This window comes from Jaculus jaculus, chromosome X (assembly GCF_020740685.1).
Source record: "Jaculus jaculus isolate mJacJac1 chromosome X, mJacJac1.mat.Y.cur, whole genome shotgun sequence".
Classification (NCBI taxonomy): Eukaryota; Metazoa; Chordata; class Mammalia; order Rodentia; family Dipodidae; genus Jaculus; species Jaculus jaculus.
The window spans coordinates 147,613,462-147,636,862 of record NC_059125.1 but is presented as its reverse complement, the minus strand read 5'-3'; the positions used below and the strand labels follow the sequence as shown (position 1 = coordinate 147,636,862).

General features: G+C 45.8%; 1 protein-coding gene across 3 annotated transcripts in view; it reads left to right on the top strand.

Annotated features, from left to right (window-relative positions):
- Positions 1-10,785: 10,785 nt before the first annotated feature.
- Ids (iduronate 2-sulfatase) overlaps positions 10,786-23,401 on the top strand; it is a 40,613-nt gene continuing 27,997 nt past the window's right edge. For all 3 annotated transcript variants that reach the window (XM_045140381.1, XM_045140382.1, XM_045140379.1), the window contains exons 1-6: positions 10,786-11,002; positions 11,625-11,761; positions 12,308-12,485; positions 16,488-16,576; positions 21,186-21,386; positions 22,892-23,062. In XM_045140381.1, the coding sequence (XP_044996316.1) occupies positions 10,903-11,002; positions 11,625-11,761; positions 12,308-12,485; positions 16,488-16,576; positions 21,186-21,386; positions 22,892-23,062 (876 nt within the window). In that variant the 5' untranslated portion in view covers positions 10,786-10,902. The remainder of the gene's footprint in view (positions 11,003-11,624; positions 11,762-12,307; positions 12,486-16,487; positions 16,577-21,185; positions 21,387-22,891; positions 23,063-23,401) is intronic.

Genomic DNA, 23,401 nt, shown 5'->3' with positions numbered 1-23,401 from the left:
TTGGGTGGGGAAACATGGGTCATAGGGTGGGGCTGTGTCCTCATGCTGTGCTGTTCGTGTTTTAGTCATTTCCACCCCTTCTTCCAGCCTTCGCTTGTCCCTGTCTTTGCAGAGCTGCTTTGGACCCAGTGTTCACCTTGGTGCTTGGAATTGTAAGCAAACCTGAAGTTCACAGAATATCCTACTACGTGTGTCTCTGAAGCTTCTGCCCTCCCTCTCACACACTTCTGATGAGCATGCCTGTATAGGGAGGCACTCCAGTGTCCAGCACTGAGACTCTTTGGAAATGGACTCTTCTTCCTAGTCTCATGTGGATTTCTCCACACCTTAACTTTCATTTTGCACTCAAACTCAGGGCCCCATGAACTCAGAGCCCACACACACTGGAGAACACCCTGGTCTCCAGGCAACTAAATGGTGGTAGAGAGCCTGTTTTTACCTGCCCAGCCAATCCCTATGTGGCCCAACTCCTCTTCCTGAAACTCAGCAGGCCTGTTTCCCATCTTCCCTCACTCTTTTCTAGGAATCTTTGGTCATGTGGTACCACCATCATACTTATGTGCCTTGCTTATTTGTTTTATATGGCATTCCAAGGGGAAGGAAAGAAACTAGATTCCTGTTACTCTGTTATGTGTAGATTTTTTTTCAAGAAATTATTTATGAGTATATATGGGTGTACAAGCCATTATCTCTTGCTGCTGCAAACACCAGATGCTTGTGCCTCTTTTCATCTATGTATACAATAGTGGCTAAAGAATTGAACCCAGGTCAGCGGGCTTTAGAAGCAAGCGCTTTTAACCACTGAACCATATATCCAGCCCTCTATGTGAACATAGGGCACCAATGCCAGGTCAAAGAAATAATTTCCACCAAGTGTAGCTTGGTGAGTCAGTGAGTTTAGTGTTCCAGAACACCCTGCATACACCATCAGATGACTTGCACCCTACTGATAGCTGCCACGCATCTCCAAGCTCTTCAGCCACCATTCACGTTCCTCTTCACTCTCTTCTTCTGATACTTCAAATATTATTCACACAAGCCATGACCCTTGTACAGTGCCCCAAGGGAGACTTCACATGGCAAGACATGGCCTAGTGACCCTGTGATCTCGCTGCTTTGTTTACATGATTCATGGTGGTGGGGTGGCACTGGAGGACAAGTTCAAGTATCTTCATGTTTTTTTTGAGGCAGGGTCTCACTCTGTAGTTCAGGCTGACCTGGAAATCACTATGTTGTCTCACCGTGGCCTTGAACTCATGGCAATCCTCCTGTTTCTGTTTCTAGAGTGCTGGGATTAAAGATGTATGCCACCATGCCTTGCTTCTCCCATTATGTTAACTGCTAGCTCACGTTCTGAAATGTTGCTAAGAAAATAAACTCAACATGTCACTAGCCCTGCTGACAATTATTGATTGTATTGTTTGACAGTGTCCTGATGCAAAGTCATAAATTCCTAGGGAATGAACAATCTCACTTTGAACCCAAGTCATCCTTTGAGTTGAAACATAAATATGGGAGGTCTTACAGGGACAACTTCCAGAGTTAATTGAGTTCACTGATATGTCAGGAATAAATCTTGCATGGGATCCTGTGTGCACTAGCACAGTTTGGTTATTCCCATTTCTCTCCTGTTCATAACCCACACATCACGGAAGATCCTTGAGAGATCCTTTGGAACCATTCCAGCATCTTGCCATGGTATCACAGTATCTTTCCCACTCTACACCATTTCCAGGTCTAAAAACTGTCTTGAGTAGGAAATGATCAGGGACTGTGACTAGCTTATTGGGGGGCACCCCTCCCTTTTCTATGTGTTCTTTCTCCCAGAGTGGTCACTGTGAGTTGAACCAGTGGTGGTCATGTATGGCAAGCACCTTTATGACTGTTGTACTGAAGCCTTTTCTCAGCAGTGTCTCTTACTCGCCCCCAGTCCTGGCTCCTCAGTGATGTTCAGTGCTTCTACTTGGGATAGTTGGTGTTGTAAACAGTGACAAGAACCAGGAGAAGGAGGACAATGGAGAGTAGAAGAGGAAGGCAAAAAGGACAATTATATCTTGATCTGGCCTGATTCCACATTTTGCAACCGACTCTTGTGATTATCCTGAGCAAAGCAGCCACTGCTGAGCTTCTGAGTGATTTATCTCTTTCTAGCACATTCCTGATGTCCTTGGTGGAGCATGTGTCTTGTCGGATTTCTCCAGGAACCTAATCTGCAGGGGCTCTTCTGGCCTCATCTAATCACCCTGGCTACAGAAGCCATTTTGCTCAGCCTGCTTTGAGCACTGCAAGCCCAAAGGCAACTGGGATGGAATGCTCAGTTGCCCTCTCAGAGACCCGTGAGAGAGTGTCCTGTGAGGAAGGGCTTCTGTAAAGAGACTTGTTCAAGGCTTTTCTTCCTCAGGTGAGTTTGTGCATCAGGTCCTATAGGAAGGTGGAGAGAGGGGAAGCCAATTCAGGCTCAGACATCCCAGAGGGCTTCGGGTAGTGTGATAGTCTGACACCTCCATTCCATCCCTGATTCCCATGTCTAGGACACAGGCCTCCTCAGAGTTTTGGGTCTTGGCCTAGATGAGTTTCTTATGTCCCTGACTATCTTGGGTATCAGACCTTTTTATGTTTTTATTATGTGTGTGTTTCTCGTGTGTGTGTGTGTGTGTGTGTGTGTGTGTGTGTGTGTGTGTGTTTAAGTCCTAGCACATGGGTGGAAATCTGGGGACAACTTCCAGGTGTTTGTGCTCTCTCTCAACCCTGCTTGAGATTGGGACTCCCTTGTTATTCCGTATTGCCACTTAGTTCCATGTGTATCAGTCAAGCTGGGTCATGAACTTGTGGATTGTCCATAGGGCATTGGGGTTAGAGACACATGTGCCACTTTACCTCTGCCTTTTATGTGGGTTCTAGGGCATCAAAATTGGGCTTGCAGGCTTCTGAGCAAGGCTCTTACCTGCAGAGACATAACCCCAGTCCTCGGTTCTGTTATTAAAGCCTCAGTTTAGTATTGTTCAGCTTCCATTGCTCATCCTTCCTGAGAGCAGAGCTCCACTGCCTACCCCAAAAGCAGCACTGACAATCCCACCTAGGATTGGGATATGGAGTCATTATGTGAAGCGTCTCAACGATCCCCTATGGGTAACCAAAGTAACACAGACACCACTATCCTTTCTCTGCTGTCCTTGGCATTCTCTCTCCCTTTCAGTCCATATATTCCTATGTCCTCATATGCTAGAAGCTTCCTCTCCACAGGACACTCATCCCAGCAAAGGCATGATAACTAAGATTTAGCAGCTGGACAGCTAGCTTGAGCTCAAGGCTGTCTGTGTGTCACCTATCCAGACCTATGGGATCCTTGTTGCCACCTAAGCAGATGCTGGGCCATCCTGAGTAAGAGTGAAATTTACCTCTGCTTCCCAAGAACAGACGGATGACTTGCTAACTCTAGTCAAGGGGATGGAAAGCCTTACAGACGACAGGTTACACCAGCTGGCTTTTGAAATGATGCTGGCTTGGAACCAGCTGTTTCAGCCTTGGATCCAGGAAGCACAGCTGGAGTGGTTAGTTGTATTGAAATTAACATCCATGGAAGTTTCAGGAGGGAGAGAGTGAGGAAGAAAGTAGGGTGTGACCTGACAGACATGACCAGCTAGTCTGGCAGGTACAGAGCAAGAGTAGCCCTGTCACACACACGCAGGCCTGTGTTGGGTATGGATGGCCATGCCGTGTGCTTCTAGGGCCTGGAACACGGTGGGCCTCACGGTCCATCCAGACAGCGTGGATGGATGAGTGAATGCCCAGGACACGTGTCTTGGGGAGCAGAAAGTGACATTGAGCTGAGCAGCTCCAGGACGAGGCTGGCAGCGGTGGTGTCACGGGCAGAGTTCCGCTCCGCACGGCAGCCCGCTTCCCGGGAGACACTGCCTGCCTCGGTGCTCCCCCCCACGTGTCCACTGCTCACGCAGGCACGCTTCTGGGACGTGGGCCCAGTATCCTGAGCTCTCTCTTCCTCTGTGTGATACTGTGGGCCTGTGTACATAGCATGAGGACCCAGCACGGAGGGAAGTCCCCACCGGGTGCTTGGTAGCCTGGATGAGGGCAGCCGGACTCGGGAGCGAATGAGTAAAAGAGCCTCCTAACTCCGGGCAAGGGGCAGTGGAGGCCTCAGAGCAGAAAGGTCACTGTGGTGAGGTCCCGAACTCAAGAGGGTTTTGTTGGGTGCAGTTTGACGCTGGACAGCTTTGGGTGGGTGTCTGCAGTGGGAATTGTAGATGAGCAAGGCTGGAGCAGATCCGCAGGACTGAATGGGTCCCGCTCATGAAGACGTCTGCGCTGCACGCTGGGTGTAGCAGGCAGCTTTTTGCTTGGCTTTCACTGTGAGATTATGCACAGGTAGGATTTTTTTTGTCTTTCCTCCTGAGAAGATCTCTTTGATTCACTTGTCTGGCAGATGGCGTCAGGCAAACTGTGTCTCTGATGGGCTCCAAACATAACAAGACAGCAAGGCCACAGAGGAGCAGAGCTCAGCTGCAGGAGGACATGGCGACACTTCCAGTCTCTCTGCTCCTGTGCTGCCCTGACTTGTGCAGCGCAGTGTCTGCTGCTGAGGATCCATGTACAAGACTGGAGATGTCGCTTTTCTCCATCAGCTCCTCCACAGATACGACAGTGCTGCCATTGGAAGAACATGTGTTGAAAGGACCCTCTGTGGGCAGAATTCCATACAGCTCAGGTAGGGATGGGGAGGGAGAGGCTGTAGTCTCAGGTGAGGGTGTGGACTGGGAAACAGCTGCTCTGATTAAGATGATGAGGGCCACGTTCTGCCCCATGACATAGTTTCTCCACAGCCTTCTTCATGCCCAATAAGAGCAGAAAGGAAAAGCACAGATCTTTCAAATGACAGTGTCAGAGAGCAAGGCCAGGTAATAGCCACATCAGCCCTCTCCAGCCACACAGATGTGCTCAAGGGATGGTTTTCTGCTTAACTTGTTTGGTTTTAAGCTTCCACATGCTTCCAAAGGTCTGATTAGACATTTCCATTTTACTTGTTTGATTTTAAGATTAGGCCCCGGTCTGTGTGTATGTTTATCATATATCATATCATATCATATCATATCATATCATATCATATCATATCATATAATATCATACATCATATCATATATCATATATATCTATCGATCGATCGTCTGTCTGTCTATCTTATCTATCATCTATCTGTCTGTCTATCTACCTATTCATCCATCCATCCATCATCTATCTAAACAAAGTGAGTTGTGTTTTAGTGGGATCAGTAAACTTCAGTCCTTTGGCACCCTCTGTTGGAGGACTTTAGAAATTCTCTATTTTTTACCTTATCAGACTTGAGCTCTGGGCTTGCCTGCTCCAAACTCTGTCCTTTTGCCTATCTGGAGCTAAGCTGGCTGAAGCAATGAATGGCATGGAGGAAAACTGTGAGCTTGGAAGGAGAGGAGTGGGAAGTGGGTAGCACAGGGGGGAACAGACGATAATGCAAGACACCAGAGACAAGGACTGTGAAAGGCTCATCTCTCAATACTTGACTCTGTGTGACCCAGCGTAAGAGCTCAGCTGAGGTCAAGGCTGTAGCGGTGCAGGAAGCCTGGCTAATCGGTCTAGTTATGCTCCACGGGGCTCCATATCTACGTCTAGAGGAGTAAGGCTGAATCAGATTTCTGGTTGCAATACAATTCATCCTCATTCCTTTGAGCCCCTGGCAGACAGCCTAGAGCCACATTCTGCAGGCCGCTTGAGAGCAGAGTCCCAGTGCTGCCATCTGCGCCTGGATCCAGCCACCCCGAGAACCCCGTGCCCTGTCCTCTGCACCCTTTGTGGCAGTTACAGTACAGGTTAGACTCCAATAGGGGACAGAAGTTCTCACTTCCACGGAGTCTAGGTGTGGCCCCCTTGCTGCACGGTGGGAGTGTCCCAATGGTATGGTGCTGAGTACAGCACAGGACACTCCCGCCACGTTCTGGGCAGCACGCTGCTTCTCCCAGTGAGCCCTTGCGCCAGACCACACAGTGCTAGCCCCGGGCATCCAGCACTGAGAAGAAGGGGCAGAGCCTGCTAGGAAGAAGTGCCCGTGCCAGGGTCCCTGACTTCAAATGACAGACTGTGTTGAACTCTCCCCTGAATGGTTTTATGGCCCTGGCACGGTATCAGAATATTTACCAGTTTCCCTGTGTGTTCTGTCCCCTGCACTTTGAGGTTTGGTTTTGCGTGAGGAGGGCATGTATTGGAAGTCCAAGGCCAAGAAGACTTGTGCTCCCTCTGTAGCTAGTGTCTGGTGATTTTACCAAGTCCTAGAACTCCCTGTCAGGAGGTCAGTCTCTGGGGCAGACCCTGAGCTTCCTGTGATGGTGGCATGATATGGGAAGGCAGCAGAAATTTCATGTACCTCCAAGAAGGGCTTGGAGAGAGTGAGTGAGAACAGGACCAAATGGGAGTGAGAGCAAGAGAGATTAGTTTTAAGTTCAACTAGCTTGCCTCTGTTTAACACTATTTGTATAACTAATCTACTTCATGATGTGTTCAGCTTTGAACATGGTCTGCTCACTTTCTTTTTCTGATGGATTATAGTTCACTGACCTCTTCTTCTTTATATGTGAACATTTTAACCTTAATTTATTAAAAATATCACACCTAAACCTGAGGATAGTACTGTTGCAGTTACCTTTTTGTTGCTGGATCTAACATCTAGCCAGAAGCAGCCTATGGGAAGAAAGGGTGGATTTCAGGCTTACAGAGTATGGGGAAAGCTCTACAATGGCAAAAGCAGCTGGCTCACTCTAGCATGCATCAGAGCAGTGAGGAAAAAAAAAAAAACCCAACACCACCAAGCACACACAGCCAAAGCTCAATCTCTCCCTACACACCTAGCAGGCCTGATCTAAAGATCCTCCCTCCCCCCACAGTGACATGCTTCCTCCAGCAGGGATCTACCTTCTCCAGACTTAAATAGGAAGTGTAATCTTAATCAAAAATCCCTGAGTCTATGAGGGGCATACATTTGTATTCAAATCATCACAAGGACATAATGAACTCTGTGTGTTCTCCAGAGATCAGCTAGGGTAGTTGTCCTTCCTCTCCTCCCATTATTTTGCTGTAATGTACAAATACCATATCATTTTAAGGATTTCTATTGGTTACCTTTGTATATCTATTTCTAAATCTCCACTATTCTTTTCATGAGCTGGAAACAACTATTTACTTTCTCCTTTGGCTTTTTCTTGTGTGTGTGTGGTATATGCTCATGTATGCAGATGTGCGCACTCCATGTGCACACTGTGGCAGCCATATGAAGATGTCAGAAATACTGTTTTTTAAAATATTGTATTTTTATTTATTTATTTGAGAGAGGGAAAAAGGCAGTGAGAGAGAGAGGAAGAGAGAGAGAATGGGCACACCAGAGCCTCCAGCCACTGCAAACGAACTCCAGATGCATGCGCCCCCTCATGCATTTGGCTTACATGGGTCCTAGGCAATCGAACTGATGTCCTTTGTCTTTGCAGACAAGCACCTTAACCGCTAAGCCATCTCTTCTGAAATAATCTTGTTACTGCTCTCCCACTTAATTTCCTTGAGGTAGATCCTCTCACTGACCCTGGAGCTTCATGTTAGTCAATTAGACTGGCTGATCGGAGATCCCCAGCAATCCTGTCTCAACAACCCTCAGCACTGGGGTTATAGCATCTGTGCCATGCTAGGCTGTTGACGTGGATCACGGTGATCCAACTCAGGTCCTTGTGTGTGCATCGAGTGCTCTTACCTCTTGAGCCACCTCCTCAGCATCTCTTTTCTATTTTTTTAAATTATTTATTTATTTATTTGAGAGCGATAGACACAGAGAGAAAGACAGATAGAGGGAGAGAGAGAGAATGGGCGCGCCAGGGCTTCCAGCCTCTGCAAACGAACTCCAGATGCATGCGCCCCCTTGTGCATCTGGCTAACGTGGGACCTGGGGAAACCGAGCCTCGAACCGGGGTCCTTAGGTTTCACAGGCAAGCACTTAACCGCTAAGCCATCTCTCCAGCCCCTCTTTTCTATTTTTGAGACAGAATCTCACATCTTAGCCCAGGTACATCTGGAACTCAGAACAAGCCTCCTGCCTCATCCTCCTGGGTGCTGAGTTTATAGGCTTTAACCACCATTCTGGGTTTTAATTTATTTATTTTTGGAAAAGTGTTGGAACAGGGCCTTGTGTAGCCCACATGTAGCTAATGATTACCTTGATCCTATTGCTTACACCTACCAGATGCTGGGATTTCAGATGTGCGTCTGCATGCCTGGCCTCTATTTTTTCTTTTCTTTTTATTTTTTTCAAGATAGGGTCTCACTCTAGCCCAGGCTGACCTGGAATTCACTATGTAGTCTCAGGGTGACCTCCAACTTGTGGCAGTCCTCCTACCTCTGCCTCCTGAGTGCTGGGATTAAAGCCGTGTGCCACCACACCCAGCTATTTTCTCTTTTCTGTTGCTTGTTTTAATGAACTTATATTTCCCTCCACCTTTTTTTGTCTTCACATTTTTTTTTTGTTGCTGCAGGTTTTAAAATCCAGTTAAGGAGACTTCTAGATGGAGATTAATGTCTAAGAAGTTACTTAGGGAGTGCTTCTAGGATCAATACTAGAGCAAAAGGAATAAGGTAATGTGATGAGATTTTGGTTTGACAAATGGTCAAAGACAGCTATGACAGAGTCTCAAAACAGCTCTAAAGGGATTTCTGAAGCTCAACACCATTTATACATGGTCCAAGTTAGGGTAAGGAGCTAGACTTTATAGCTACAAGTGGATCCAGTGGATGTGGGCTTCCTGAGCGCAAGTATAGTCTGGGTCAAGACGACTGACTCCACACAAGATGATCCACACAGTATTTTACAACATGATCATGGCTGCATTTATACTTTCCCATTATCCGTTATTCTTTAGCCACAATTAAGTCTTCTGGTATTGGTTACAGGCTGGCAAAGTCAAAAGTCAGGCTGTTTTAGAATTGTGACTATGGCAATAGTTTTTGTTACAGTATAGTGCAGGGCTAGGATTCAATTTCCATTTCTGAATAGTGTTATGAACATCATACTTCTCAAAATAAAATGTTCAAGTGGAGAATCCTTTTTAATAGCCTTTGCTTTTGTCCAAATTTTGCAGTGTTCTACTTTTCTTGAGCTTTCAGGGCTATCATTTGGGGAGTGAAGGAGCAAGCCTCTGGGTAGCCATCTGTGCAATAAAGTATTGGGCTGTGGCTAAGGAAGGCCCACCCTGAGGGACTGGGTGTGTTCTGGCCTGAGGAGTGCAGGCAGAGGACAGTCCTTCCTAGGATACTGGCCAGACTCCAGTGTGAACAGCTACCATGGGGCTGGTGCCCAAGGAAACAGCCACAGCAGGGGGAGGGGCTTACTACTGAGGAGGCACACCCACATGGAGAGGTATCTTGTCTTCATTTCCTTGCTGTGTGTCCCTAGTCAAGTCATTTAGCCTCTCTGACCTTTAAGTTTTCAAGCATAAAATGGGAATGGTAGTATCATCTGGTATTTAGATGAATTAACACTATTTTTGGCTTAGCATGTTGCCTGGAATATAAGAAGCCCCCAGTATCAATAGGAATATTTCTGAAGCCATAAATGCAAAAATATCAGTGTGCTTGACATTTTGCTGGGTTATCTTATTGGAGGGTGGGTATTACAGGTGATTTAGAGATGGAGGGTCTAATTTTTAGAAGCTCACGGACTGGTAGAGAGGACATGGAAGATCCGTTTTGGTCTGTGGTCCAACCTGGATATTACTGTACTTTACTTACTTACTGTACCAGTCATCTCTCACATTCCTCCCACCCACACCAGCTACTACTGTCAAGCATCTTGCAGGAATTGGCTGGCTTGCTCTGCTTCTTCACATCCGTTCAAACATCACTTTACCAATGAGGTTCTGCCTGCCCACCTCACAGAGCAATAAGCACTCCCTTCCTGGCTTTATTTTGTTCACACCAGGGTGGGGATCAACTCCAGTGTACATGTAATGTTTAAATATTAACAAAGATTTTCTGAAGCAATGAATAGGAAAGTAGGTCCTGTGTGTGTGGTGTGCATTTGTATGCATGTAGGTGCAAGTGTGTAATGTGTGTGCAAGTGGCAACCACAGGTTGACATCAGCTATCTTCCTTGATTGTTCACTGTTTCATTTATTGAGCCAGGGTGTCTCACTTGAGCTTAGAGCTCCCCAATTTGCCCAGTGTAGCTAATCAGCTTGCCCAGGGTTCCCATCTCTTTTTAGGATTACAGGCAGGCCACCACACCCATTTACGTGGGTACCAAGCATATAAATTCAGCTCCTCACTGTTGTGTGGCGAGTGCTTTATCCATTGAACCATCTCCCCAGTCCAGAAAGGGGAGAGTGGGAGAGGGCTTTTAGACGAAGGGAAGGAGTTCTCAAAAGACCTTCCTCATGGAAGGACAGCTGCAAGAAAGTGCATTTACAGAGCAATGAGGGAAGGGCAGGGATTCCAGATGCATCGCACAGAATTTGCATAGACTAAATGGCAGGAAGCTACTTGAATAGCAAAACCTTTGAATGCACTCAACTGAAGGAGATGCCCTAGGTCTGTACGTGGGTCTGCCTAGCCAGGGGAATTTACACAGTTCCCGCTGGGTGCTGGATGTGGCCCCGCCCACCGTGGCTCTGTCACGTGAACGGGCCGCGGGCGGGCCTGGCCCCGCCCCAGAAAGGAGGGCGCTGGGGAGAGGCGCGCAGGCGCGGTAGCGCTCGGGCCAGCGCCCGGGCCTCTGGGCCCGCGGCCGCCGTGTCGCATCTTCTTCCCGGTTGAGACTGTGGCGGCGGCGGCCAAGGCCGCCCAGCCCTCCCGCTGCAACCGGGCGCTTCCCGCGCTGAAGCCGAAATGCCGCCGCCATCTGGCTGGCGTCTGCTTCGGTTAACCTTGGTCCTGTGCTCCTTCCGTGTCGTCCTGGAATCCGCGGCGCTGGACAACTCCGCCACAGGTGCCACTGCGTCCTCGCGCAGCTCCTCCCTCCCACCCCACCTCGTTCTTCCCTCTTTACCTGCCCACCCTTCCCTGCCTTCGCTCCCTCCTACCATTCCTTCTTCCATCCATCCCATCTTCCCCTTCCTCCCTTCCTTCATCCCTCCCACATTTTCACTTCTACCAAACCTCCATCTATTCTGTCTCCTTTCGTCTTTTCCCTCCATCTAACCATTTTTCCTTCCTTCCTTCTCCCCTCCTTTCTGTCCTTTCATTCATTCCTCCATCATCCCGTCCCTCTTATGCACCCCTCGTTTCCCTCTTCTCGCTTGCTGTTTTCTTTCCCTCCGTCCATTCATTTCTGTCTCCATCCAGCTGCCCTTCCTTCCCTTCCTGGGCTTCCTCCATTCCTGAATTATTTCCTCATTTTTTTCATTCCCCCTTTTCTCCTTCATTCAGGGGTTAGGACATAACCAAAGCCCCACACTCACCCCGGACTTTGGCCTCTTTTTACCCACTCCCACCCTTGCCAAAACAGAGCCCTAGTTGCCTCTTTTCTGCCTTGAGCCTCCTTGTACCCTAGGAGGAGGGGGTCAGTATCATTGCATGTGAAATTACCAAAACCGCTCCCTTCCTTGCAGATGCTCTGAATGTCCTTCTGATCATTGTGGATGACCTGCGCCCTTCCCTGGGCTGTTATGGGGATAAGCTAGTGAGGTCCCCAAACATCGACCAGCTGGCCTCCCACAGCATCCTCTTCCAGAATGCTTTCGCCCAGGTAGGTTGGGGACAGCACTGGGGGCATTTCAGCTACTGTTGAGTGGTACTGTACTATCCTGGAGACTTCCTCCTGTTCCCCACCATAAGGAAGCTTGTAGTTCCAAGGCGTTCTCTCCCCCTTGGGTGGAGATTGTGCCCATGTCCTGACGTGTTGAGGACAAGTCTGACGAGCTTTCTCCTGGAAACAGGAGCTGTCTTGTGCTACAAAATGCCACTGGTGGGTCTGCCTACTGAGTTGTGGTTTACTAAGAGCCCACAAGCCAGCCATGACAGACCACCCAGAGCCCCCTTTCAGGGCTGCCCCTCAAGTGCATCACTCTTTCTGGGCACCTGCTAATCTGTGGGCCTGATTTCTGCATTTCTTTGCTAGGAAGACATACTGTCTGGTAGCTGGGTGAGGCCCAAGTCCCACTGGTTGGCTTTGAGATGTGCATGACTCAGCTGCCAGGCTGTTGCTGAGGGCCTGGGGAGGTTGCTTGGTAACCTTTGAGACCGCAGACATTTGGCTGTGATGACGCTGATCTCTGCTTCTTCCCCCTAACAGCAAGCAGTGTGCGCCCCAAGCCGAGTGTCCTTCCTGACTGGGAGAAGGCCTGACACTACCCATCTGTATGACTTCAACTCCTATTGGAGAGTGCATGCAGGAAACTTCTCCACCGTCCCACAGTACTTCAAGGAGAATGGCTATGTGACGATGTCAGTTGGGAAAGTCTTTCATCCTGGTACTGTTCTATGCCCAAATTCGGGGTTCTCTATCTCTGCATCTGAGTGCTGGAATCCTTGGCTGGGTTTGGGCTATTTTTGCTGAGGCCTCTTCTTGCTGGCCAAGTGCCTTGCCTTGGAGCAGTCATAGTGCTGTAGGTCTCTTCTCGACCTGGCTTCATGGTCATGCCCAAAAGTGCAAAAGAACAGAAAGAGATTGGTTTTCTTTAAGAAGCTGGAGGGGATGCTGTGGAGCTCATTCTGCTGCTTGGGTTATGAGAAGAGCACGGGCTATGTGGGGTGTGAGTCCAGCTCTGGGCCTGACCCTATACCATGTAGGGTCTCTGTAAATGTAGCAGTGGGGTAACCACATCTGATGACCTTATATGTGATCAGAACTTCTATGCAGACTTAATATCCACTAAAAGGGCTTCAGTTTGGTGGGGGCTACTGCCGACTCAGTGAATAACGTCAGAAATGAATGTAAGTTTATACCAGCGCCTGGGGAGGCAAGTTCTGACCTTGAACCTTGTCATGATAAGCTGGTAGTCTTCACTGCCAAAATGAGAATGCTGAAGTGTAAGCAACCCCATGTTAATTTATAGAATGATCACATGATTATTTGATTTAAAGAAAGGAGAGGGGCTGGGAAGATGGTTCGGTGCCTAAAGTGCTTGCCATGAAGACCAGAGTTCAGATCTCCAGCACCCATGTAAATGCCAGGTGGTTGTGATGGACTGCCTGTAATCCCAGCACTCAGTAGGCAATGACAAGGGATGCCTAGGCAAGCTGGCTAGATAGGACTAGATACCAGTGTGCTCTGGGTTTATGTGAGAGAGCATACCTCAGTAAGTAAGGTGGAGAGTGATTGAAGACGACCAAATGTTATCTTCTGATCGCCACATGAACACATGTGCATACCTACACACATGATCCCACATGCATATGAACATGCCTGCATGCATGCACATATACCACACATACATAAAAACAGAAAGGATGTCACAAAATGAAAATATGAACTAAAGACCATAAATCTCTGATTATACTACCTCATGGAGGCCTGCATTTTAGTGCTTTTCCATTTGTCTTCTGGTCATAGAATTTTTTTTCTGATTTGTGATTATATTGTATATACAATTTTATATCCTAAGGTAAACAGTTTACCAATGATGTCACTCTCCATAAAACATAATAATTTTTGGTTTTGTTTTTCAAGGTAGGGTCTCGTTCTATCCCAGGCTGGCCTTGAACTAACCTCAATCTTCCTACCTCTGCCTCCCGAGTGCTAGGATTAAAGGCTTGTGCCACCACACCTGGTCAAGATGTCATTTTTAATGACAGCATTGTAGTCTGCCACATAATTCTTTTCTTAAATCTGTAATATTTTTTTTAAAATTTACTTATTTATTTGAGAGAATGAGAGAGAAAGAGGCAGAGTGAGAGAGAGCATGAATGGGCATGCCAGGGTCTCTAGCCACTGCAAATGAACTCCAGATGCATGTATCACCTTGTGCATCTGGCTTATGTGGGTCCTGCAGAATTGAACCGAGGTCCTTTGGCTTTACAGACAAGTGCCTTAACTGCTAAGCCATCTCTCCAGCCCATCTGCCACATAATTCTTTACGTCATGTTGTCTTTTCCACTGGCATGCGTATCTCTGGAAGAAGACTAAACTACTGATAGGCAATAGCATTAGGAATATGGGACTTGGGTTTTGGTCTCAGTGCTACCACTTAGCCATGACTGGCTAATTATTCATCCCCTTTGAGCTTCAAATTCTGTCTCTGGGAAGCTGGAGTTGCAGTGGTCTGGACCTCTTACCAGGCTACCATCTCACTGTGGGTAGATCATGAGTGTGAAAGTGTGTTGAAAAAGCAAAGCTCCACAGGGTTGCTGGTACTCATCATTAGAAGTGAAAACAAATGTTTTTAGGAGCTCTTTGCATATGGGTTCTACTGGCAGGCTCAGCAGCCTTCTTTTAGAGCCTAGCTGGCCACTCCAGCTAAGGGGAGTATTCAGTTGGGCTGCGCCAGACCCAGTATTGAAGGTATTAGGAATCAAGTCATGCAGCCCAAAGCCCAATATGAGTTGAATTTGCTGCAGTTGGGCACTCGCAGTTCTAGCCTCACAGCATCTGAGAGAAATGACAATTTTACAGAGGAGGAAATACAGCTGAGGGGGGAGGGGGCGGAGGCCAAACAAAGCCTAAGTGGTGTTGCTTGACCTCCTTCCTCCTGATGACTAGATTTGAGGACCAGGCTCTGTGTGGTGCCCTAGCTAGGGAACAAAAGCTTTGCCTGTAGTCCTTGGGGAAACATCTTTTTCCACTGGGAGGACTATTCCTAAGATCTTTTCCTGTCAGGTTTGGGCCTGATCAATGATGACTGTAATTGCATTAAGTGCCAGGTCCATACTGTTTGCTGCTCTGGCCTCTTGTTTAATCCTTCTAACAGCAAGCAGCATGGAGCCTTGTCATCATTATTTCCTGAGGGGAAAACTGAGGCACATGCAGGTCCAGTAGCTAGTCTAAGCCTTCATAGGTGCTCAGGGTCAGAGTCATGATTTTTTAAAAACTTTTATTGCCCATATACTACGATTATTATCACCTCCCACTACCCTCCTTTTTCCCCCTCCCAAATTTCGCCTCCATTGAATCCCTTCTTTCCAACCAGTCTCTCTTCTATTTTGATTTTATCATTTTTCCCCTCCTATTTGGCAGGTCTTGGTGTAGTTAGCATCAGCCACCATGGGGTCATGACTGCCATGGCTTCTTTGTGTCTGGAAGATAGTATTACAAAAAAGTCAATCCCTTCCTTTAAAATTTTTTTTTTCAAGGTAGGTTCTCACTCTAGCCCAGGCTGACCTGGAATTCACTATGTAGTCTCAGGATGGCCTTGAATTCATGGCAGTCCTCCTACCTCTGCCTCCTGAGTGCTGGGATTGAAGGTGTGCATCACCACACCCGGTTACTTTTATTAAATTTATTTATTTTTATGGACAACTTCTATAATTGTAAACAATATCCCATGGTAATTCCCTCCTGCACCCCGTTTTCCCCTTTGAAATTCCACTGTCCATCAGATCCCCTCCCCCTCTCAGTCTCTCTTTTTATTTCTGGGGATGCTTTTCCTCCCTTGATAACTGCCTGTAGTGGCCTGTGTGTCCTTCCTGGCTCACCCTCTAGGCAGTGCATCTCTTCAGATTCCTTGTTGGGCTTACTGACTGCTGACAAACACTCACCCGACCTAGGTCACATGTGTCTTGGGGAACCCTCTAATTACAGGGTGCTTTTGTACTCCTGACAACTGGAAGTTTTTGCTTGCTTTCCCATGCTATCATTTTGTCTTCTAGAAAGACTGTAGGCTACTAAGCTTTGGGATGGGTTTTTGTTTCCCAGCTAAGCACTTGAACTTGGAATGTGAAGGCATGGGACATTCATCTACCATCAGGTGGGCACTGGAAAAGGCATGGACTCTCTCTGACCTTCCCTGAGGCCCATGCCTTTACTCTTCCTTGGGGTGGCTTAGGGACTCCAAGGAACTATACTGTTTTATCAGGATGTCCTGTCTTGCACTTTTGAGTCCATTCCATAGAGAAAGCATTAGTGTAAATCCTCAGAACTTTGAAACTGGGAAGTTGGATGTTTGCTATTCAAATAGTGACCAGGACAGTTTTTAGTGGGGTCATATTATCAGGATTAAGTTCCTGACTTTTTTGTCTTTGTTTTGTTTTTTCAAGGTAGGGTCTTGCTGTAGCTCAGACTGACCTGGAATTCACTATGTAGTCTCAGGGTGGCCTCAAACTCATGTAGATCCACCTGCTTCTGCCTCCTGAGTGCTGGGATTAAAGGTGTGTGCTGCCATACCTGCCTCTGAGCATCTTATTTTACAGATGAAGAATTAAGACTCAAAGAGGGGAAGGTCCACTTGGATGGATATTTAAATTTATTTATAATTTTCAGTTGGGTTGTTGAAAGGCCCTTTATGTTTTATTAATAACTTTCTTTTCTCCTATTCAAGGTATATCTTCCAATCACAGTGATGATTCTCCATATAGCTGGTCTTTTCCACCTTATCATCCCTCCTCAGAGAAGTATGAAAACACTAAGGTAAGGCTAGGGAAGAGCCACTGGTCTGAGGGAGAAGCACTTTCTGTCTATGAAATAACCTGTGGTGTATACTGTACATTATTTAAGGTAGGTGTATCATTACCTTTTGTGTTTTACTTATGTTGATGTCTTGCAGAGACAAGTAATAGAATCTTTAGAGTAGTGGATTTTTTTTTTATTTCCTTTATTTGTGACAGTGTTACAGGCATGTTCCACCACACCTGCTAATGAGTGCTTCTTGCTGTGAAATCTTAACCTGGAATGTGCCTGGCTTACTCAAGTCTTCCTGCTGCTCACTCTGGATGAGGCTCTGAGCTGAGCCTTAGAGACATAGGAGAGAGGAGGAACCTGAGCCCTTAGAGCTCAGCCTGCAGTACGGGAAGGCATGCTATTTGTTGGTCTTGGCCCAGTGCATATGTTTTTATTCTGAGATCTGATAAGGGTCTTAATGCTTCAGATCATTATGGGAAAAGTATATAAAGAAACTTAATCTTGACTTTGAGGAATCCCTAATATATAAATGAAACTAAAACCTACATTTAAGAAATGGAAAATCACTGGGAGAGAGTGGTTACTCATGCCTGTAACCCTAGTACTTGGGAGGCTCTGTAGGAGGATTGTTGTGGGTTCAAGGCCAGTCTGGGCCATAGAGTGAGTTCTAGGTCAACATGGGCTAGAGTGAGGAGACACTTCCTCAAAACAACAACAACAACAACAAAAAGTAAAATGAATTTATCTGGAGAACTGAGAAATGATATTTTCCTCAGATTTTTTTGAGATATACAGAGAAGGTTGAGGATTTAGAAGTAGGGGAAGAGTTTTATTCTAAATTCATCACCACTTTCCACTTCAGAATACAGTGACATCAATCACTCTGGCCTTTGTGTAAAGCCAAAGCAGAAGCCGACGATTGAAAGGCTTTCCTCACTATTCCTAACCTTTTACTGCCTTTCCCCTCTCCCTGTCTACTAGGGTCTGAACCCCCACAGGCTTCCACATTTTTGGCAAGTGCCCTACCATTGAACTGTATCATCAGGCTCAGTCTTGCTACTTTATAATATATTTGTGTGTGTGTGTGTGTATCTGTGCATATGTGAGTGCCTCATGTACATGTGTGTGGAATCCAAAAGAATATATGACCTCTGTGGCTGTTCTGCTTTGGTACCTTGAAACAGAGTCACTGAATCTGGTTCTGCTATTTTTCAGTAAGATTGGCTGACCAATGAGCACAAGCTATTCTCCTATCTCCTCCCCCTCAGTCAGGTTCACATTGCTGGTAGAAATCACCCAAACAAGACCAGCTTGTGGGAAAAAGAGGTTTATTTTGGCTTACTGGCTTAAGGGGAAGCCCCATGATGGCAGGAGAAAATGATGGCATGAGCAGAGGGTAGACAGCACTCCCTGGCCAACATCAGGTGGACCACAGCAACAGGAGAGTGTGCCAAACACTGGCATGGGGAAACTGGCTATAACACCCATAAGCCCGCCCCCAACAATACACCACCTCCAGGAGGCATTAATTCCCAAATCTCCATCATCTGCAAACCTAGCATTCAGAACACCTAAGTTTATGGGGGACACCTGAGTCAAACAACCACAGGTGACTTTTTCTTTAAACAGTTCTTATTGATACTTGTACATAATGTATTTTTTTAGAGACAGAGAGTCACACACAGAGAGAATTGGTGTGCCAGGGCCTCAGCCACTGGAATTGAACTCCAGATACTTGTGTCACCTATTGGACACATGCAACCTTGTGCTTGCCTCACCCTTGTGTGTCTGGCTAATGTGGGATCTGAAGGGTCTAACATGGGTCCTTAGGCTTCACAGGCAAGTGCCTTTACCACTAAGTCATCTCTCCAGCCTCATAATGTATTTTGATCATAATTACCTTCTATCACTTTTAGTTGTCCTCACTTCCCTTATCCCTTTGACTGAACTCTTAACTAGTCCCTCTTGTATTTTCATGTCTCTTTTTTGCCCTCTTCCATTATCCAAGACAAAAATGGTGATGGGCCCACTATTCAGAGTCTGAAACCAAAACTCAATTAAATTTTAGACAAGTTTTATTACCATTAAATGAAATGTATGCTAATGACCAGGCATGCTCCATTTCTTCTCAGTCTCTAACTTATGGAAATAACTGAATTACTTTCTGTCTATATGGGTTTGTGTGTTCTGTACATTTCATGTGAATAAACTCGTGTGACATGTAACCATTTGCATGTAACTTCTTCCAATCAGCATAAAGGTTTGGAGGTTCTCCCGTGTAGTTACACAGAATTGTACTTCGTTACGTTATAGCTTCATAGTATTTTGTTGTGCTGTATTTTGCGTATGTATGTATGTATGTATGTATGTATGTATATATATATATATATATCACCTGACAGCCAATTCCTTTGAGATTGCATCTGACCCCATCAGATGACAGTGGAAGGAAAGGGAAATCCCTATTTACTGTTTAATGGTAGGAGTGTAAAGTCTTAACAGTCACTATGGAAATAGGGTGTGGAAGCTTTTTGAAAAGCTAAAGACTGGGTTGGGTGTAGTATTGCACACCTTTAGTCCCAGCATTTGGAAGGCTGAGGTTGGGGGGTCAACATGAGTTGAAGGGCCATCCTGGAGCTACAGAGTGAGTTCTATGTCAGCCAGGGCTAGTGTGAGACCCTGCCTTGAAAACACAGAAAAACACTAAAAGCTGAGAGCTGGGTAGATTGCTCAGTGGGTAAGAACATTTGCTGTAAGCCTGAGCGCCTGAGAGGGTCTGATTTGCCTTCAGTTCAATTCCCTAGCACATGGCTAAGTGTGGCCACACTAGCAGGTACCACCAGTCCTATGTAGAGCTAAGACTAGATAATGGCTAGGGTTCATTGGCTAGCCTGTCTGACCAAAGAAATGATAGCCCTGTGCTTGGTGGATGGCTCAGTGGCATAAGGTATGTACTTGCAAACACTGATAGCCTGGATTCAATAACCCAATACTTATGTAAAGTCAGACACACAGAGTAGTACATGCATCTGGATTTTGTTTACACTGGCAAGAGACTGTGGTGTGTGTTTCTCTTTGCTTACAAATAAATAAATAAATAATTTTTTTGAAAATGGTATCTCCGTGTTTGGTGAGAGTTTGTCTCAAGGAAGCATGAGCTAAGTGATAGAGGAGAGCGCATGATGTTTTTCTCTGTCCTCTTCACATGTATGCCATAGTATATGTGCATCTGCACACACATCCTGACCCAGGCCACACATATTGCACACACTTGCAAAAACAAAAGAAACAAAAACTAAAAATCAACTTCCCTGGCCATCCAATCCTTTGGCATATATCCAAAACTCTATATCCTAATGTACGTACTTGCACATCCATGTTTACTGCTGTTCTATCTATGACAGCAAGGAAATGGAATCAGTATAGCAACAGATGAATGGATAATGAACATGTAGTGCACATTTACAAAGGAATTTTCTCCAACTAGAAAGAAAGTGAAATTATGAAATTTATAGAAAAATGAAACTAGAAATACTAAGTGAGGTAACCCAGGTATAGGAATGCAAATACCATATGTTCTTTCTCATAGGTGATTTTTGTTTAGGGCCTTTATACATGTGTGTTATTGTGGGGGACAGATAGATGCCAGGGAGGTAGAAAGGAACCCATGAGAAGAGGCAAAGGCTTTAAGGGAAGGGGGTAGAGAGGCTAATAAATCAAATGTGATATGAAAGTGGACAAGGGAACACTGGGGTGTGGAACTGTATAAGTGGGGAGGGAGGCAGGAAGATTGGGAGAGCAACAGTGAGGATGTGAGGATCAACCCAGACTAAGTTTATGAAAATGCCATAGGGTAACCTGTTACCTGTAAGCTAATTAAAATATAAAATAAAAAGTAGGGGCATTTATATTTTTATTTTCTTTAACATAGAACTGCTAGGTCATCATCTAGTATTTATTATTAACTGTTTGAAGAATCACCAGGCTCTTTGCCAAAGTGGCAGCATCATTTTATATTCATTCACAGCAACTTATGATGGTTCTTATTTCTCCAAATCCTTGCCAACCTGTATTATTTTCTTCTTCTTTTTGTGAAGCAAGTCTTACTGTAGCCTAGGCTGACATGGAATTCACTCTGTATCCCAGGTCGGCCTTGAACTCATGGCTCATGGCAATACTCCTATTTCAGCCTCCAAAGTGCTGGGATTTAAGGCATCTGGAGTATTATTTTCTATTTTACAAACCTCAAGTCATCCCAGTGGAGTTGAAAGTGGTATTGTATTGTGGTTTTGGTTGGCATTTTCTTGGAGCAGTATCTACAGAAATATTTTGCCCACTTTCAATTGATGTATTATTTTGCTGTTGAGGATGAGATACTGTTTGTGATAATTAGTTTACTTGTATATTCTTTTATTAGTCTTGACCTGGAGTCAGAATACATAGCTAGAAGCTGATTTCCCTGGGGAAGAAGAAACATTTCTCTGGTTCAGTTCTACTTCCAGTGTGCCTGTTCCCGTCCCTCAGTGCCTGGTGATGGTGCTGTTCAACCTGTGTGTAACTCTTATGACTTCTATTTCTTGCATTGAAAAGACTGATGCTACATATTTTATTTTGAAAGACATGTAGGGGACAAGATGGAGAACTCCATGCCAACCTGCTTTGTCCTGTGGATGTTGCGGATGTGCCCGAGGGTACCTTGCCTGACAAACAGAGCACCGAAGAAGCCATACGCTTGTTGGAAAAGATGAAAACATCATCCAGTCCTTTCTTTCTGGCTGTTGGGTACCATAAGCCACACATCCCTTTTAGATATCCCAAGGTGAATTGCGGACTGAAGGCTTTCCAACACAGCCACTACAGTGCCATTACTTGTTGAGAGAGGCATTTGGGTAGTGAAAGTGACCATATCCTGCTATCTCCTGCCACTATGGATACCTGAGGGGCACTAGTGTAGATACACACAGTGGAGTGATGATTGGAGTCAGAGATAAAGGATGAGAAGTTATCTTAGGACATGTAAAAAACTTGTAAGAAATACTTAGCTTTCTACTTTCCTCCACTTATGGTTTTATTTCCTGTCTTTGAACTTGTACAGATGGGGGTTGGAGGGTAATATCATCATACAGAAGTGAGTCAGAACTACAAAAATCCAGAAGGGCTGGTCCTTGGGAGGTAATCCCAGGAAAAAGGAAGCACTGTTCACCGGCTACCTTTCCTCCCTGAGCCTGCCATATGAGAGCCTGTACACACCGGATACTGCATTGCTTGTGGGAACCTCATATGCTGTGCTTGCTTAAATACTACTTAGAGTGCGTAATCCTTGTTACGTCCACCTCCATTTTTCCCTAGTATATTTTCCCTGGGCAGTCCAGGCTTTTCACTCCATGAAGAATGTCCCTCAGTTATAAAGGCAAGTACAAACCAAGAAGTAGGCTCTTTGATGTTTCAGCATCATGCTTTGGCCAGCTTAGGGATCTTGCCCTACTAGCAGGAGTTGTCATTCCCTTTGGTACAAGCCTGTGAGACTTACCTCTTCTGCCTTCTTGAGGAAGTGTTCACAAAGTGAACCTGGCTACAAGTCTTTCAAAGGTCGGCTTATAAAAAGCTGACCCTTGTATGACATCTGGGAAGTTTGATTTTAGATGTATTCCTGCCATTGTCAGAATTTTTGTGCTTCAGTGATTTTGGTGTATGTTTAACCACTGGTTTTGTTTTGGAGCCTGAAATTTTGGTAGGGTCCAGGCAGAGTTGCAGACATAACTGGCTCCACATCAAAACTTGGTGATGTGATTTTAATGCGCTTAACTGGTTGGTAGCATTGCACATGCACTGTCGTTCAGCTTGCTGCTGGAGCAGTCAAGTGCATACTTTGTGTTCATTTTTTTTCTCCACACATTGCCTCATGTTCATTTTTTCTTTGCTAAATTCTATTTGGAATCCTGTCACTATAACTAAGTTTCACTGTGATGTGACCTTCTGCTGAGTTCTATGAGTTCTCCTAGTGACTTAGTGAACCTGAGGGAGCTATTGGGAGCCCACAATACCTCCCTACATTTTTGTAAATTTTAAGTGAGTTGGGGGTAGGAATAGAAGGGCATCTTTCTGTGGGGGAAGAGAGTGATTGCTGCTTGCTTTGTAGAAAACAGAAGCTGCTAGATTTCACTGCTGACATGAGGGTAACACAAGGCCTGATTTCAGTTGGGGGTGAATACCTCGGGAACATTAGTGAGCTACCCTGTAAATGCATCAGCCTTACAGAAAATGCAGCCTTGTGCCTTTGCTAAGTGAATGACAGCCTTGTGGCTCTGTGTGTTTTTCCCCTAGGAATTTCAGAAGTTATATCCCTTGGAAAACATCACCTTGGCTCCTGATCCCAAAGTCCCTGATGGCCTACCCCCAGTGGCCTACAACCCCTGGATGGACATCAGGCAGCGGGAAGATGTCCAAGCTTTAAACATCAGTGTTCCATATGGCCCAATTCCTGTGGATTTTCAGGTACCAGTGGCATCCTTTGATGATGTATCAGGTGCTTGTCTCAGTAGACACTTGCGTTGGGAGTCTCTCTAATGGACTGGATTTGCCCCAAGCTCACAGCTTTTCATGGCAAATGTCCATTGGTCCTGCCGTTTCTAACATCCTAGAATCTCTATTGCAATTCATAGCTCATTGTCACAGTTTCACACAGTGGCTTCTCCTAGCCTCTGTCAGTGTCTCATATTATTTAGCTTCAGTGTATCTTTGGAACCATGGTGCAGTATTCCATAACCCCTTGCTGTCAAGTAATGCAGTCAGATTGAGATAGAACCTGGAGCCCATAGAACACAGCTGTGGCAG